At 40.0% G+C, this 16,952-nt stretch overlaps 1 protein-coding gene across 9 annotated transcripts in view; it reads right to left on the bottom strand.

The window, feature by feature from the left end:
* Window positions 1-16,952, bottom strand: part of LOC122550015 (voltage-dependent L-type calcium channel subunit beta-2-like) — a 330,466-nt gene that overhangs the window by 61,864 nt on the left and 251,650 nt on the right. For 7 of the 9 annotated variants that reach the window (XM_043690396.2, XM_043690401.2, XM_087987371.1 and 4 more), the window contains one exon: window positions 15,645-15,764. In XM_043690396.2, coding sequence (XP_043546331.2) covers window positions 15,645-15,764 — 120 coding nt within the window. Of the gene's footprint in view, window positions 1-15,644; window positions 15,765-16,453; window positions 16,824-16,952 lie in introns of those variants that run through there. The other 2 variants (XM_043690399.2, XM_043690404.2) reach the window with 2 other exon arrangements.

The raw sequence follows: 16,952 nt of genomic DNA, 5'->3' as shown, positions 1-16,952 counted from the left end.
ACTTCACTAGATGTTCCACATCTTTTGTCATCCAAAGGTTCCTTCACCCTACTATCTCTTTGTCTCAGTGGAACAAACCTATCCAGAACTCACTGAGGAGAAAGTGAGGTCTGCAGATGCTGGAGATCAGAGATGGAAATGTGTTGCTGGAAAAACGCAGCAGGTCAGGCAGCATCTAGGGAACAGGAGAATCGACGTTTCAGGCATTAGCCCTTCTTCAGGAATCAATTTCCTGAAGAAGGGCTAATGCCCGAAACGTCGATTCTCCTGTTCCCTAGATGCTGCCTGACCTGCTGCGTTTTTCCAGCAACACATTTCCATCTCTATCCAGAACTCACCACAAGTGCTCCATAAACCATCTTGACGTTTCGGCCGTGCATTTCCCTGGGAATGTCTGTTCCCAATTTATGCTCCACAATTCCTGCCTAATAGCATTGTAATTCTCCCTCCCTTAATTAAATACTTTCCCATACCACCTGCTCCTATCCCTCTCCATGACTATAGTAAAAGTCATGGAGTTGTGATCACTATCACCGAAATGCTCTCCCACTGAGAGATCTGACACCTGACCTGGTTCGTTGCCAAGCACCAAATCCAATATGGCCTCCCCTCTAGTTGGCTTATCTACATATTAAGTCAGGAATCCTGTCTGGGCACACCTAACAAAATCTGCTTATTGCAAACAATTTGCACTAAGGAGGCTCCAATCAATATTAGGGAAGTTGAAGTCACCCATCGCAACAAGCCTGTTACTTTTGCCCTTTCCAAAGGCTGCCTCCCAATCTGCTCCTACATGTCTCTGTTGTTATTTGGGGGTGGGGGAGTCTATAGAAAACTCCTAATAAAGTGACTTCTCCTTTCCTGTTTCTGACTTCCACCCATAATGACTCAGTAGACAAACTTTCCTCGACGACCTTCCTTTCTGCAACCGTGATACGATCCCTGATTAGCAATGCCACTCCCCCACCTCTTTTACTCCATTTAAAACATCTAAACCTCAGAATATCCAACAACTATTCCTGCCTCGGTGATATCCAAGTCTTTGTAATGGAAATAACATTGAAGCTCCAAGTACTGTTTCACATTCTAAATTCATCACTCGTATTCCTGACACTTTTTGCATTAAAATAGACATACTTCAACCCATTACACTGACTGCAACGTTGCTCTATAAACTGTTTATCCTTCCTCACAGACTCTCTACATGCTGTATTTGCCTATTCACCAGTTATCCCATCCTCTCATCCATAGCTCCGGTTCCCATACCCCTGCCAAACTAGCTTAAACCTTTGTGAAGAGCTCTAGCAAACCTTCCGCCCAGGATATCGGTACCCCTCCAGTTCAGGTGCAACCCGTCCTTTTCTGGAAGGGAGTTTAACAAGGCTAGTTTAATATGTAAAATAAAACAAATAACTGAATGCTAAAGATCGGAAACCAAAACAGAAATTGAAGGCAAAATTCAGCAGGTCTGGCAGCATCTATGAAAAGAGAAAAGTAAAGTTAATATATTGAGTCCAGTATCGAGTCAGAGTTCTGAAGAAGGGAATCTGGACTTGAAACATTAACTCTGCTTTCTCTCCACAGATTCAGCCAGACCTGCTAAGTTTCTTCAGCAATTTCGCTTTCAGCTTCATGTGATATTTGGTTGTAACAGCACTAACAGTGGCTGCTGAAAAGACTGGATTCCCAGCACCTTGGATGCAGCAGGTAAATGGCTTGGAGAAGACTTTTCAAAGAGCAAACTAGAATGGGAGAAAGGAAGATGAAATATATTTCCACCAAACTATATAAATATAAAGCACTTACTCAAGACATTCATATGCAGCAATGATTCAAGTCTATAATCACGAGGCTTTACATACTACAGATGCAGTGTTAGTTTCACAATCCTGTCCCTGCTTTTAGCACGCACAAATTAAAAATAAAATGTGAATGTATGTGTGAACTAGCACTTACAGTTCCTGCCATAAATTGCATTATATTCATTAAAGTGAAGCCTGGCAAAGATAACCAACTGTGTTGCAAATGTCAGCATCACACAAAGCTTTGAACTAAATTGCATAGTATACAACAGTGTGCTCTTTCAACAAGTGATTTTTTTTAAAAAAACATGGCCTATAGGTTACTAACAACACTATGAATGGATGAGCCCTTCTATTCACATTCCTTTTTCCACTATTTTATAGGTAGCATTAAACAATTTAAGAATAAACAAATGTGAGCATGCATTAAAAGAGCAAAGAATGGACATACAAATGTGTTGGAAGATTAGTCACTAGAATCTAGTAACTTCCAGTCTATCCTACAATCTCCACTAAGCGACAACATGGTCCATGGTGCCATTGAGAGTCTGTTTTCTCTGGACTCTCCTCAGATGCTGTCAGACTTGCAGAGTTTCTCCAACAATTTCTGCTTTTTATGCCGTTGAGAGTTCTGGGCCGTATGCCCAGAATTTTTATCACTGATATTTATCACTTACATTTCATTCCCTTAATTGTTTCAGAAACAAAACTTGGACATTAAAATTAAATTTTTATACTTCTGTAAAGAGAATTGTTGGAAGAGCTCCCAATCGATCAGTGGTTAAGCACGGTTGTGAATCATACAGAACAGAAATAAACTCTGTTAAGATGACTGTCTTTCAAGCGAGATAGTACCACAAATACAATTAGCCTCAACATCTTGTTTCACAATCTAGGTGCCGGCTTTGGCTCAAATGATAACACTATTATTTTGACATAAGTGTTTGTGGCTCAGGTCTCAGTCAGGGCCCATTCCAGAGAGTGAAGCATATATTCTAGGCAAGTGTGAATTGTAGTTGAGGTTGCGGTTTCTCAAATGAGGTATTAAGCCAGTGTTTAGACAAGCATTTAATACATCATTGAACACTATCAATGTATTCAGCAGTCCACTACTCTATTGTTTTATACAGTTCTATCAAAAGCTCCCTGCTTTCGTATTCTATACACTAGCTAATAAAAGCAATGGATAATATTTGCCTTCTTCGCCACCTTATCTACCTGTCCCGCTACCTTCAAGAATGTGTACATATGCACATGAAGATCTCACTTATCTTCAATATCTTCCAGGATCTCACCATTCACAATGTAAACTTTGTTAACCTTCCTTAAGTGTATTACGTCACACTTTTCCAGTATCTTTATAGTCATTTGATCTCTTTTGTTTCCCACATTATGATAAACCTTTTTTAAAATTCTTTTTCACATCCTCCCACTGTCTCTCTTACATAAAGCCTATTAGAGCTCTAGCTTTTCCCAGTTCTGATGAAAGATCATTGATCTGAAAACTTGGCTTTACTTCTCTCTCCACAGATGTTGCCTGAGCTGCCAAGTATTTCCAGCATTTCTGATCTAAATAGAGACTGCCCAATATTAAAAGTTTACAAATAGATGAAAATGTTTCTGTGCACTCACAATTGAATAGATTACTTCATAAAATCAGAATTATAATAAGTTTCCCTAATAAATAGCTGGCTACACAGGTAAAGGTATTTCTTGCATTTTAGCATATTATCAGCATTAAGAGTACCCAGACACACTAAAGGAAAAGGGAAACCCAAGAGTTTCTACTAGTTTTGCAGAAAGTAGATTTTCCAAGTAGAGATTCTTATCTAAAAATGCAGAATTGGCTTTGGCAACATGAGGACCAGACTGCAGCCTGCACTGGGAATTCATGGGAGTTTAAGAGGGGTCAGACCTGCAGTAGTGGGTGCATTACTTTCAGTATATTCTTAGGGCATGAATAGCAAGAATGTGCCTCCAGGTTTCATATGAAAACTTAGTCTTCCCTAAGCTTCTTTCTCAGTCATCACAAGGCACCCCTGAACCCTCCTCCCAATCACTTACTGGGGACTCCACAAACAATTCCGTTGGGTCCTTGATTGTAACCTTCAACTATCAGGCTTCCTGCTCCAGCTGTTGATCAGTTACCACATCTCACCCAGAATTTAAAAAAAGTAAAATTCGTAAATGATACATATTGATCCGCCTTCAAAATGAGGCTCCAGTAAGACCCCAAAATCATAGATGACTGAGCCAACCCAAACTAGCAAATTCAGGCAAATTCTCCTTCCTGCCAGACACCATCTTGATTTGGAAATACATCCCTGTTCCTTCATGATCATTAGGTCAAACTCGTTAACTTCCTGCTCAACAGCACTATGGGTGTACCTACAACCTGAAATGACAGTGGTTCAAGCATACAGCTCACCAGCACCTTCTTCAGGGCAGTTAGGGGTGAACAATAAATGGTGCCTAATTGCCCCAAAAGAGAGAGCATCCCTTCTTCCAGGAAAATTGTAAACCAGTTTTTCAAAAATGTATCCCTTTACCTCGGCACTTATTTTTATTTCTTATCATTTTCAAACATCCACATGCACAGCAAAATAACAGGAATTCTTCACCAACCAGATAGAAAGAGCAGCAGTAACTGCTGTGCTTTTCCAGCACCACTCTAATCTAGAATCTGGTTTCCAGCATCTGCAGTCCTTGTTTCTACCTAACCGAATAGAAAGGCAGTGGGTAACATGCAAGAAGAATTTACCAACATCCTGACAGAAATAATAAAAGTATAACATCAGGAAAAGCAGAACAAGCTGTGGCTGTGTTCTCAGAACAGAAAAAATGTTGAAAATGTGACCTGGTCATGTTATTTAAGATTATGAAGAGATTCAATGTACTAGCTGCAGAAGATGTTTATGCTCAATAGATTTGGAAAGCATAACTATATGATGGTAGCTAATACACCCAACATAGGAACGGAGGAGAAATATCTTTATCCAAAGAGCAGCTGGGAGTTTGCTCTGACATTTGTCATTTCAATAATCTATTGCACTCAGTGAAAGTTTCAGATAGCATCATTCCACTGACTTAGCACTCACTGATGTGTTGGATGGAATCTCAAATTCCGCAGCACAAAAATAGCATGGGTCCCAGAAAAAAGTGTTTTAGACATGGATTCGTGCTGTTCTACTTTTCAAGTTGTAGTATTACGGAGTTTGTGAAATTGCTCTTTCACAGTTCCAAAGTTCTGTTACAGAACAGTTAGCAGGACAGGAAGCAATTTGCTTATTTAGATTTGACCTAGTCAGATGTACTGAGTATTTCAGGAAGGATGTGGAAGCATTGGAAAAGGTGCAGAGGAGATTTGCCAGGATGTTGCCTGGTCTGAAGTCTTATGAGGAAAGGCTGAGGGACTTGGGTCTGTTTTCATTGGAAAGAAGGAGGCTAAGGGGGGGGGGATTTGATAGAGACATACAAGATGATCAGAGGATTAGATAGGGTAGACAGTGAAAGTCTTTTTCCTAGAATGATGACATCAGCTTGTACGAGGGGCATAACTGCAAATTGAGGGGTGATAGATTTAAGACAGATGTCAGAGGCAGGTTCTTTACTTAGAGAGTGATAAGGGCGTAGAATGCCCAACTTGCCAATGTAGTTAACTCAGCCACATTAGGGAGATTTAAACAATCCTTGGATAAGCATGGATGATGATGGGATAGTGTAGCGGGACTAGCTGAGAATAGTCAGAGATCAGTGCAACATTGAGGGCCGAAGGGCCTGTTCTGCGTTGTATTGTTCTATGTTCTAAATGCAGAGTACAACAAGGCTCCATTCTTGGACTATTGCTTCCAACCTCCATCAATGACATGGTAAATCCCTCTTCCTTTCTATGTTTCATTCACTCATGAAATGAATGTATTCAAGCCAATCTCAAGTATAGAGGAATACTTCTTTAAATGAAGAAGGTGTCATTTAGCTATCATCTAGAAAGTGTAATGGGAGAGAGTTCACAAATGTCAATAGACATCATCCAGAGTTCAATGTAGGGGTAAAGCAGGTTTAAAGGACTCCAGAAGGAATTACGTTTAGCTATGCTAATTGCCCTGTAATAATCTGGCTGAATGTGGAGTTCACAACTGAGCTGGTGTAGTGGCAGTGACTGACCTTAATATCAAGGCCACATTTGACTGAATGCAGCATGGAGGAGCTCGAGCAAAAATGAAATCAATGGAAATCAGGGGAAAACTCTTTATTAGTTGGAGTTATACCTGGCACAATATAAGGTAGTTGTGGTTGTTGGAAGTCGGTCATCTCAACCGCAGATCATCTCAGAAGTTCCTCAAGGTAGTGTCCTCAACTCAACCATCTTCAGCTGCATCATCAATGACCTTCCCTCCATCATAAGGACAGAAGTGAGATGTTCACTATGTGATGTAATGGACACTTTAAAGCTCGCTGATGACTGTTCAATTTTCAGAACTATTCATGACTCCTTGGATACAGAAACAATCCATGTCCAAATGCAGCAAGACCTGGACAAAATCCAAGCCTAGGCACGAAATTGGCAAATATTATTCAACCCACACAAATACCAAGCAATGATCATCTCCAACAGAGACAATCTACCAACTCCCCTTGAAATTCAATAGCATTACCATCACTAATATCCCCCATCGTAGCAGTTACCATTGCCCAGAAATTTAACTGGACTTGCCGTATAAATACAGTGACTACAAAGCAGTCACAGGCTAGGTATACAGCAATGAGTAGCTCACCTGACTTCCCAGAGTCTGTCCATCATCTACAAAGGCACAAGTCAGAAGTGTGATAGATCATTCCCCACTTGCCTGGATGAGTGCAGTTCCAACAACATTCAAGAAGCTCGACAACATCCAGTACAGAGCAGCCTACTTAATTGGCACTACATCCACAAACATCCACTCCCTCTACCAGCAACATTCAGCAGCAGCAGTGTGTACCATCGACAAGATGGACTGCAGAAATTCACACAGCCTCTTCCAAACCCACAACCATCAGAAGGACAACAGCAGCAGATACATGGGAACACCATGTCCCTGCAAATTCCTCGCCTTTTTATCCTGACTGAGAAATATATTGCCGTTCTTTCACTGTCGCTGTATCAAATTCTTGAATTCCCTCCCTAATGGCATTATGGATCAACCCACAGCACATGGACTACAGCTGATTACCACCTTTACAAGGGCAACTGGAGGAAGGCAATAAATGCTGGCCAAACAACAACAGCCACAAACTATGAGTGAATTTTAAAAAAGTACTAAGGAGTTCCCCAAGGATGCATGACAATGCTCTATCACACTTAATTGCAGGACAAGAGGCCACATAGTGACAGGAATGGTGAGATGGTCTGGTGGTCAGTAGTTAGCACTGCTGCCTCACAGGGCCAGCGAGCTGGGTTCAATTCCATCCTGGGGTGGCTGTCTGTGTGGAGTTTGCACATTCTCCCCATGTATGCGTGGGTTTCCTCTGGGTGTGCCACAGTCCAAAGGCGTGCAGGTTAGGTGGATTGGCCATGCTAAATTGCCCACGTGTCTGGGGATGTGTAGGTTAGGTGGATTAGCCACGGGAAATGCAAAGTTACAGGGATAGGGTAGGGGTGAATCTGGGTGGGATGCTTTTTGAAGAGTCAGTGTGGATTTGTTGGGCCAAATGGCCTATTTCCACATTCAAGGGATCCTAAAAGGAAGAGACCAAGACAAGAGGTGGACACACTGACCTGGCCATCCTCAGCCCCACACAGTTAAAGACTATCTCGAATAGCCTGCACATGTGCCTATTTCTTATGGTCTTATCATTCCTCCTCAAAGACAACTTCTTAAATTGAAATCTTTTCAGTTTCCTTTGAGACTTTGACATTTGATACAATACACTTGAGGGACTGTCAGCCTTAAATGTGTTTTAATTTGATTCATTTATTTTATTAAGAAAAGAACAAATAACGAGTGAGATAATTAAAATTCAATTTCTCTCAGCTCAACACACTTCCTGAAGAATGCAGCCAAAATCACCTTCTTGCAACAAGTTCAAGTGCTGACTGGGAAGGTGGCCACAAATGTTTCAGCCACCAGTAAATAGCCTACTGTGAGCAGAAGACACAGCAAAATCTACAACTGATATGTAATCCGTGCTCCATTTCATTTGCACATAATTTAACCTTCTACGAAAGCAGCAAATACAGTCATGATTTGGAGATGCCGGTGTTGGACTGGAGTGTACAAAGTTAAAAATCACACAACACTAGGTTATAGTCCAACAGGTTGAATTGGAAGCACACTAGCTTTTGGAGCACTGCTCCTTCATCAGGTTCACAACCACCTGATGAAGGAGCAGCGCTCCGAAAGCTAGTGTGCTTCCAAGTAAGCAAATACAGTGTACACATTTCATTAAAAAAAATTTGCAAGCTTTTTACAAGCAGTATTGAAAAAGTAAAAGCACTTCCCTCCAGTGATTGCAAAAAGAATGTGCTCTGAACAGTAAGAATTCATTTTGTGAATTATCCCATATTTCCTGGAGCTACTGAAGCAGGAGGTTAGCCAACTCAAGTTCTGATAGCCACTACTTCTGGTATTTCACAAATAAGTTAACACAATACCCAAAATATAACTAACATAGGGGAATGATGTCTTATAGAATTCATTGTCAGAAAACAAATTATCAAGCTTAACCTATTAAGAAATTTACTGCAGAAAGTTCGTCCTCAGGCAGAGTACAATGTCATTGGACAGATTTGAACATGGGATTCACTGACGTTGATTGCAAGGCAAAGTGAAATTAAAAAAAATTAATATTTTTCATAAAGGTGTTAGAAAATGCCTGAATCCCAAATCAGTAATTGTTGTGTACAATATACACGGATTACAGAATTTTCCATCCTGGAAATTGTCTGCCAATTTGTGGATTTGACACTATTAGTTATTATTCAGAAAGGTTTCAATCTATGTTTTAAAATATATGATCAAATAAGGAAACTTGGGGGTGGCTATGGTATTTTGGTCATGTCACTAGACTAGCAATCCACAGACCCTCAGCTTAACACTCTGGAGAACAAATTCAAATCCCTCCATGGAGATTTCAATGGAATAAAAATCTGGACTTAAAAACAAATCTACAGGTGACTGCGTAACTGTGATCGAATGTTGTAAAAATCCATCTGGTTTACTGTTGTTATTTAGAGAAGGAAGTCAGCTTTCTTTGCCTTGTCTGTGATTCCAGACTGACAATATGATCGGCTTCTAAGTGGCCTTTGAAATAACCTCCACAAGCCACTCTGTTCATGGGGACAATTAGGAACAGGAAATAAATACTGGTACAGTGATACCCACATCCACAAATCATTTTTTTTTAAATGCTTCAGACCCCGAAGATTTGATTATTAAAAAAAAATCACATTAGTACTCCTACAAATCTACCCACCGTGAAACCTGTAGGGGGGTAAGGCAATACCAGACCATCACAGAGACACAGGACCAGTGATAAGAACTGAAAGTCACTGGAAAGAGAAAGTAACCATTTAAATAACTGGAAGGAAATTGGCAGGCTCTCAAGCTGAGTCATAGAAAATTTGGTTCATGAATTTAATCCCAATTATGCATTTGGAGAGTTTTTAGGTCTGAACTAAAAGGTGGAAAGGTTTGCGTATGAGCTCTCCTTGTCACTGTCCAGTTCGAGAAGAACCTATGAACAACCTGCAAATGGCAACTGTCCTTTACTTAACAATCTGCTGTTTGGACATTGTTTCTTTTGTCTTCCTAGATGGAGGTCATAGGACAAATACTTGCCGTCACAGGAAGCTGACTAAGTTGGTGCAGTGCACCATGTATTAAGTATACACTGCAGTCGTGACATTCCAATGATCAAGGGGGTAGAGAAAATGATTACAATAGCAAGGTCATTGATTAGTCAGACTGTTCAGTTCAAGATGGCCCAAGCCTCACATGAATGGAAAGCTTTGTAGATAGTGGAGAGCATTCAATAGGTTAGGAATTGACCCTCTCAACCATTTAATGTTAATCTTGCTGTTCCTGTTAAAATTACAATTAATAGTGCCCTTATGATGTTGATTGTGGGGAGATCTAGCAATTGTCATGCCACTGAAGTTTACAGAAGGATAGCTAGTCATTATTTTCCATTGGAGATAAGCCTGGGTCTCTGGATTTTTAACATTTCTGCTGAGGTTGAACAAAATCTTAGATGGTCCAGGGCATTATGTTTAAATGCTAGAAACTGCTTAAAAAGGGTTTCAACTCAAGTGTAAATAAACAGCTGCTGCAAGAAATCCTCAGTCACTGTATGAACCTAGTTATGCACCATTACAATATCCTATATTTAGCATCTTTAAAATGTAACAAAAATTGTTACATCCAAAAGGTGTTTCACAGACATATTATAAAACAAAATGTGACACCACGTCATATATGGACATATTATGGCAACAGAAAACCACAGGCCCCAATGGTGAAGCAGTTAAAATTGAGGATGCTCAGCACTTAGGGGAGCACAGCTATCCTGAAGTGTTTTGGGGTTATGGAGATTACAGAGAGAAAGGGATCAGGCCTTGGAGGGATCTGAAAACAAGAAAGAAGTAGAATTTTAAAATTGAGGTGGTATTTAACGGAGAGCCAGAAATAGTGAGCACAGATGTAACAAAGATGTGGAATTTGGCCCAACTTAGGAAATAGGTAACGAAACTTTGGATCAACTGAAGTTTGTAGTGGGTAGAACGTGGAAAGCTGACCAGGAGTTGTTAAGTTTATAGGTAACAAGGATATACATGAGGGTAGCAGCAACCGAGCACCTATTGCAGGGTCAGATGCTACAGAGATGGAAAAATGCATTCCCAAGCAACAGCATGGGTATGACTGAAAACTCATCTTGGAGTCAAATATACCTCCAGGGTTCTAGGTAGGCCTCGGGTAATTGACAGAGAATGGAATGAATCAATAGTGAGAGCATGCTCTTCCCAATGTCAAATTGAAGGATTTTTTCTGTTCATCCAGTATTCAATGTTGGACAAGCAATCTGGCAATTTGGACACTTGGAAATTGGGGTCACTTTAAAACAGAATTCTTTTTGTATTCCATAAATAGTATTTGATGATATATTTAACTGAGTTACTGCAGTAGCTAACCTTCAATAAGCATATGAGAATAAAGGAAGAGCCATAAGAATGACTGAGATCATAATAACCCATTGAACTTATATCTAAGATTTATCCAATGCTGCACTGGCCTATTATCAATACAGTGTTTTATTTTAGAAATGAACAACAACTGGGCAGACTGCACTTAGAATATTTTTGGAATAGCTCTACCGGGGCTGGTATCCCATCACCAAGTCATTCTTTATTTACACATGGAGAGTCCTTGACACTGATCCAGCTCCCTCAGAGCCAGCTCTCAGAGTGAACAGAACCTATGACACTCCTTTTCATATCTGTCAGCCAGGACTCCCTGATTGAAACAGCTTAAAGCCTTGATCAGGAAACTCATATTTGATGATGTCCACCTGGCTGACCTTGTTACAGACACTACTATTCTGAATACCTCTGGTCCCTGAATCGAAGGAAGGATATGTTGGCCTTGGAGGGGGTCCAGAGAAGGTTTACAAGAATGATCCCAGGGATGTAGGGCTTGCTGTAGGCCTGGATAGACTGGATATGGAGAAGATGTTTTCGCTAGTAGGACAGATTAGAACCGGAGGGCACAGACTCAGAGCAAAGGGATGACTCTTTAGAACTGAGTTCAGGAGGAATCTCTTCAGCCAGAAGGTAATTAACTTTGGAATTCGTTACCGCAGAAGGCTGTGGAGGCCAAGTCACTGTGCGTATTTCAGACAGCAACAGATAGGTTCTGGAGTCATAAGGGGATCAAGGATTTCTGCCAGTAGGCAGGACAATGGGGTTGAGAAACATATCATCCATGACCAAATGATGCAGCAGACTCAATGGGCCGAGTGGCCTCATTCTACTCCTGTATCTTATTGTCTATTGTCTAACTAACTTTCAAAATAGAGACAGGTAAAAGTCCTCTGACGCCATGAGTAGCTTCCTGTTTCAGATTTCAAGCATCTGTGTTAGTTTGTCTTTATAATCAACAAGTGATCAGGACAGAGGGCAGTCATTGTTAGGGAGTTGTTTTTTCCAGTTGAATGGTGGACCAGAACGAGGAGGAATATCAAGGGAAGCATTCTCTCGTACTTCAGTTAGAGAACAGAAAGCTGTCTTCACAACTTAAACAAGACTGACACACTCCTTGGCAACAGCTTACTTGTCCTCTGGCATTAGTGAACTGTCCTCAATTGTCATGATTGTATACTTTCATTGTCTGGTTAACCAATGTATCATATAGAAACTGCTGTTTATTAATAAACACAAAAAACTGTCTGAAAATAGCTTATGATGGTTGACTGTCAACATAACATTATTGAATATGAACTCACCCCTCCCCCGCAAAAGCTAACAAAACAGTGGACCTCATATGATTTGACATAAGAAGTGTGGAGGAATTTCCAGATGATGCAATAAATAATTCTAGATCCAAAGCCAAACAGCAAAGTCTGAATCCGTGTGGACATTAGCAATTTAAATGAGTGACTGTGCCGAAAAAAATGATACCATCAGCCGATCATATGTAAGCAAGCAGGGTAAAGTAAATCAGAAAGCAAAATTAGAAACCACCTTAACTCAAAAGAAGCTAAGCTGCCTATATTCTTTGGCATAACCTTTGACGTTTCAAGAATAGAAAACAGCTGTAATCTAGGACTCTTGAATATTCAGATATTTGCTCGTCCTTCAAGTCTTCCGAAGCAGCTGTCTACAAAGTGATTGACAATCTAACACTATGTGGTCTGATCAGAGCATGGAGAAATTAAAACTGGCCCCAACAAAAGCAAGGCCCTAAAAATGTAAACAAAGTGTGTGACTTCCTAGAATTGACAGAATTGGTTGGACAAAATATGCCCAAACTGATGGAGCAAACCAAATGGCTGTGAAGATTGCTTTACTAAAATCATGTGTGTAGCATTATCCAAAGAATATTTTGAGAATTAAAAGTAAGTCCGATTCTATCCAAAACCCTGAGAACATTGCAGAAGAAAACTTGTGCTTTAACAGATATATTTTCCTTTAAACAAGTGGGTTATTATACTACTTAGATCACAGCTTTATTTAACTTAGTGAATGCTTATTAGTATTGTTTGATCTTTTAAATATTTATGTTACACTCACCATAACTTACGTCACACCCATGCATCTATCAGCCCCATACTTGTTAACTTACATCGATGGACCAGAAACCAAGCACAAATCCTTCCTTGTTTTGCTGTAGCCCTTCCTATAACATTCTCTTCTCATTCCATAACCCTCTGAAGGCTCAGCACAACTCCAATTCCGACCACTTGTACAAGCTGGTCTTCCTGAGCCTTACCTGTGGAGACCATGCATGGGAATTCCTTGCCTACGTCATTCCTCATCTCATTCTCTTTCAGACACCCTGTTTAAAACTTAATTCTTTTACCAAGCTTTTAGTCAGTCCTCTGTTCCCCTCAGTCAGTCAGTCTTTTTTTAATATCAGTTTTCATCTGATAACTGTTAATACCCCGTTTCTTTTGATTTTTCTGTATTTTTGATCCTGGACTTAAACTATGAAAAGAACGGTTCTTTTTAAAAAAAGGATTGAGGAAAGAATTGTTGCACTTTTTAAAAGCAAGATACTGAAACTCATTGTAAGTCATGTTTACACCGTTGCTTTGTTTAAATAATGACGGAGACTATTTGCAGGTTGGCTGGCATCAGGGGGTGCTCACAAAGTGTGACTCAGCTGGCGACAAGCAGACAAATGGTTTGTAGAGTTTTGATCAATTGTGGATGTCAGAGGCCATCAGCCTGACAGCAACAACTACATGATTGGCTTATGGGTAACTGAACAGCTTGTGGGTGCGAACAATAGTGGCAGAAGCCTCATGACCTCTGGAGGTGTGTGGGGTGTTCGTGTCTTCTTCTCCGGTAAACCGTCTAAAACCTGAAGAAAATCAATTTGTTATCCCTCACCAGTTAATGTAAGCGGTGTACTTTAACCAGTAACTAAGAGACTCGGCAGTTAATGTACCAATTGGCTTTGCCTCCTGTGAAGGGATGAAAAAGGTATGAAGAGACTTTGAAGATCAATAAGTCCTGGCCAGCAGAAGGTGCATCTCAGCAAACCATGCGGATTGGGCAATTTCCCAGTTTCTTTCACAAACAGATAACATAGGTTGTGTCTGTCTGTATGGTAGTGTGGGGGAGTTTGAGAAAGGGTTCAGAGCTTCGAGTGGTAAAGATTATCTCAATAGATAATAATTATTTACCAGCCATTTAAATCTACTTACATCTAATGAATAGTAGTTCCAGCTAAATATAGAAACCAGGTCCATGTTTTCTGTTGGACTGGGTTTATCCGGCAAGTAATGGGGAGCTTGGATAAAATTTGCAATTTTTGTGATAACTTCAAGAATAGTGGAGCGAGGTTTCCAGCACTGTAGCCCAATAAGGAATGACATTACAATGTTGTGAAATGCCTTGAGATGTTTGACTTCATTAAAGACACATATAAATACTTCTCGTAGGATTTTGTAATGCAGTGGTAGCAGTGTCAACTCTGGGCAACAGATCTGGATACAAGTCCCACCTGCCCTGAAGGTGACTCAAAACAGATCTGAACAGCTCGATTAAAATAACTATGAATACTTTTGTTAAATGTAATCTAGTTGTTGTTACATTCGATTTGCTAAACACTTTGACAAGCTTTTGAATAGGAATAAACCTCTGCTGATTGTGTGACTATGTGACAGAGCAGCTACTTCTTCGACTCAAGCCTTTAAGTAAACATGTATAATGCAACAATAAACTGCACAGCATCTGTGCAGCTCTTCATGTGTTGCTTCAGAGGAGGATAAAATTTAATATGTAATATTCATACTCACCTGCCAAATGATACATTAATTTATGTATCTATGGCAAGGCAAAAGATGTTCCAAAGTCAAGGACTAACGACAACTCCTGCTTCAAGTATTACTACAGCTTTGTTAAATTTCATAAATATTACAGGAGACTCATAGCTGGGGAGCTTAGTACCCAGGAGTGATTGTTAACTGAAGTTCAACTCTTAATTTCCAAATCTCAATTGTACACCTTCAACAAAATTTTAAAGATAGTACCTTTTATTTCAAATAAATTTTGTATTTTGCAAACAGCTATCCTAATAATCTGGTCAATAACCCTCCTTCAGTCAACACTACCAGAAGTAAACTAAATGGTTATTTAAGTCACTGGTGGATCTTGCTTTATGCAAAATGGCCACCAAAAATGCCAACAAAATAACTGCACTTCCAATGAACTGATATTCAACACTTTTCAAATGCGAAGGAATGATTTATATTTCTGAACAGACTTTAAAAAAAAATTTTGTATTCAATTTTACTTTTGTATTCTTTATTCCTGAATATTGACATAATTGCCAATGTATGAGCAATATTGATGATAGCATTTAAGACTTGTAAATGTATAACCAATCTAACCTTTGTGTACATGCCTGTAAATTAATGGGCCTGGTTTTGAACAAATTGAAAGGGAAGCGAGTACATTTCCTAGTGCAGTTTCAGCATTTATATCAGTTTACATTATAGTCTCCAGCATGTGTTCTAACTTGTTGGTCTACTGTGCTTTAGCCGTCAACTTATCAAATAAATAGCATTGCCACTTTGGTACATTAAGCTCCAGCTGTCTGATAGAAAATATAACTACAATCTAATTGCATAACATCACATTACCTTTGCCTTTTCCAGCTGGGCATGGGCTTGTCGCTCTGCTTCCCTCCGTACAGCTTCCCGGTCTTCCTCCAGGGATACATCTGATTCAGATGGACGGCTGGTGTAGGAGTCCGCCGAACCCTGCAAAGGAACAAATGAGGAAAATACGACCATTTATTTGTTGGTACTTAGTGCAGTTTGTAAATGATTACATAGACAAGCCCCTCCAGTGCTTTCAATGTGATTCCCTCCATATTTAAAGCAAATGCAATAGCAATGCATCTGCCCAAGGATGAAAAGAAGAACATTTGGTAGGAAGACGGAGTTGTTCCACACACACACACACACACACACCCCGTTTGCACATGTTTGGATGTAGTAATGTTGCATGGTATATTTTAAAACTGTCACTCAAAGCAGCAAAACAATTAACACAGAAGTACAGAAGAAAACTAGCGCTATTACATAACAATGCTTTTCTCCCTTAAATAATGTCACTGAAGCACACAAGTCTGCTTCAAACTCTGTTCCCCAATATGGTCCTGCATCTTTTGATTTCTGTAAATAACTGCGAGAATCTGTCAGATGCAAGCTAAATCTCTTTCCCTGGCACCTATTCCTTCAAATGGTTAAGGTCCCTACATTTTTATTTAATCCATGTTTGATTTAAAAAGGTCACTCCTACAGGAGAGGCGCTCACCAACTTAATCCATCAAAACAGTTAGAAATGCGAAAATGGTGTTAGAAAAAGCCAGGTGTGACTGTCAAGATATTATAAACACCTCATTACTGATTGCCCAAGACAATTTTAAAAAGGTCCATGCTCTTACACAGATATCGGAATTCTTCAAACGTCCTCCTTTGGCTCGTTTTAGAAGTCTTATCCAAGTAGCCTTCATTAGCTAACGAGCTCAGTTATGGTCCACAGCAGCTGTGCCCAGCACGGATCCTAAGTGTGTTGCCAATGCGTGCTGCATAATCAGTGCTGCTTTACCTTACCCCATCTTGACCGAGTGCTTTCACTCCATCCCTTTCTCTCTCATTCTGCCATGAGTCACTCGAGCATAAAAAAAAGCAACTGCTTGGTTTATTTGATAAATGAAGGGTAGGTGTTTTCCATACTTGAAATCTTCAGACACCAGAATTCCCCTGGTACAAGGTATCACTGCGCATCACACTGGCAGTCCACAACAAGAGAGAAAAAGAGAGAGAGAGAGAGAGAGAGAGAGAGAATGCATGGGTATACTTTTTAAAGTCCAATGTAGAATCTATTTACTGATGTTTGTAAGTGCAAAGCTCAATCCATCTCTCTAGAGAGATGAGAAAGCT

The sequence above is a fragment of the Chiloscyllium plagiosum genome, unplaced genomic scaffold (genome assembly GCF_037043375.1).
Source record: "Chiloscyllium plagiosum isolate Xiang-an unplaced genomic scaffold, Cpla_swu_hap1 HiC_scaffold_5, whole genome shotgun sequence".
NCBI lineage: Eukaryota > Metazoa > Chordata > Chondrichthyes > Orectolobiformes > Hemiscylliidae > Chiloscyllium > Chiloscyllium plagiosum.
This window is presented reverse-complemented; position numbering and strand designations above follow the sequence as displayed.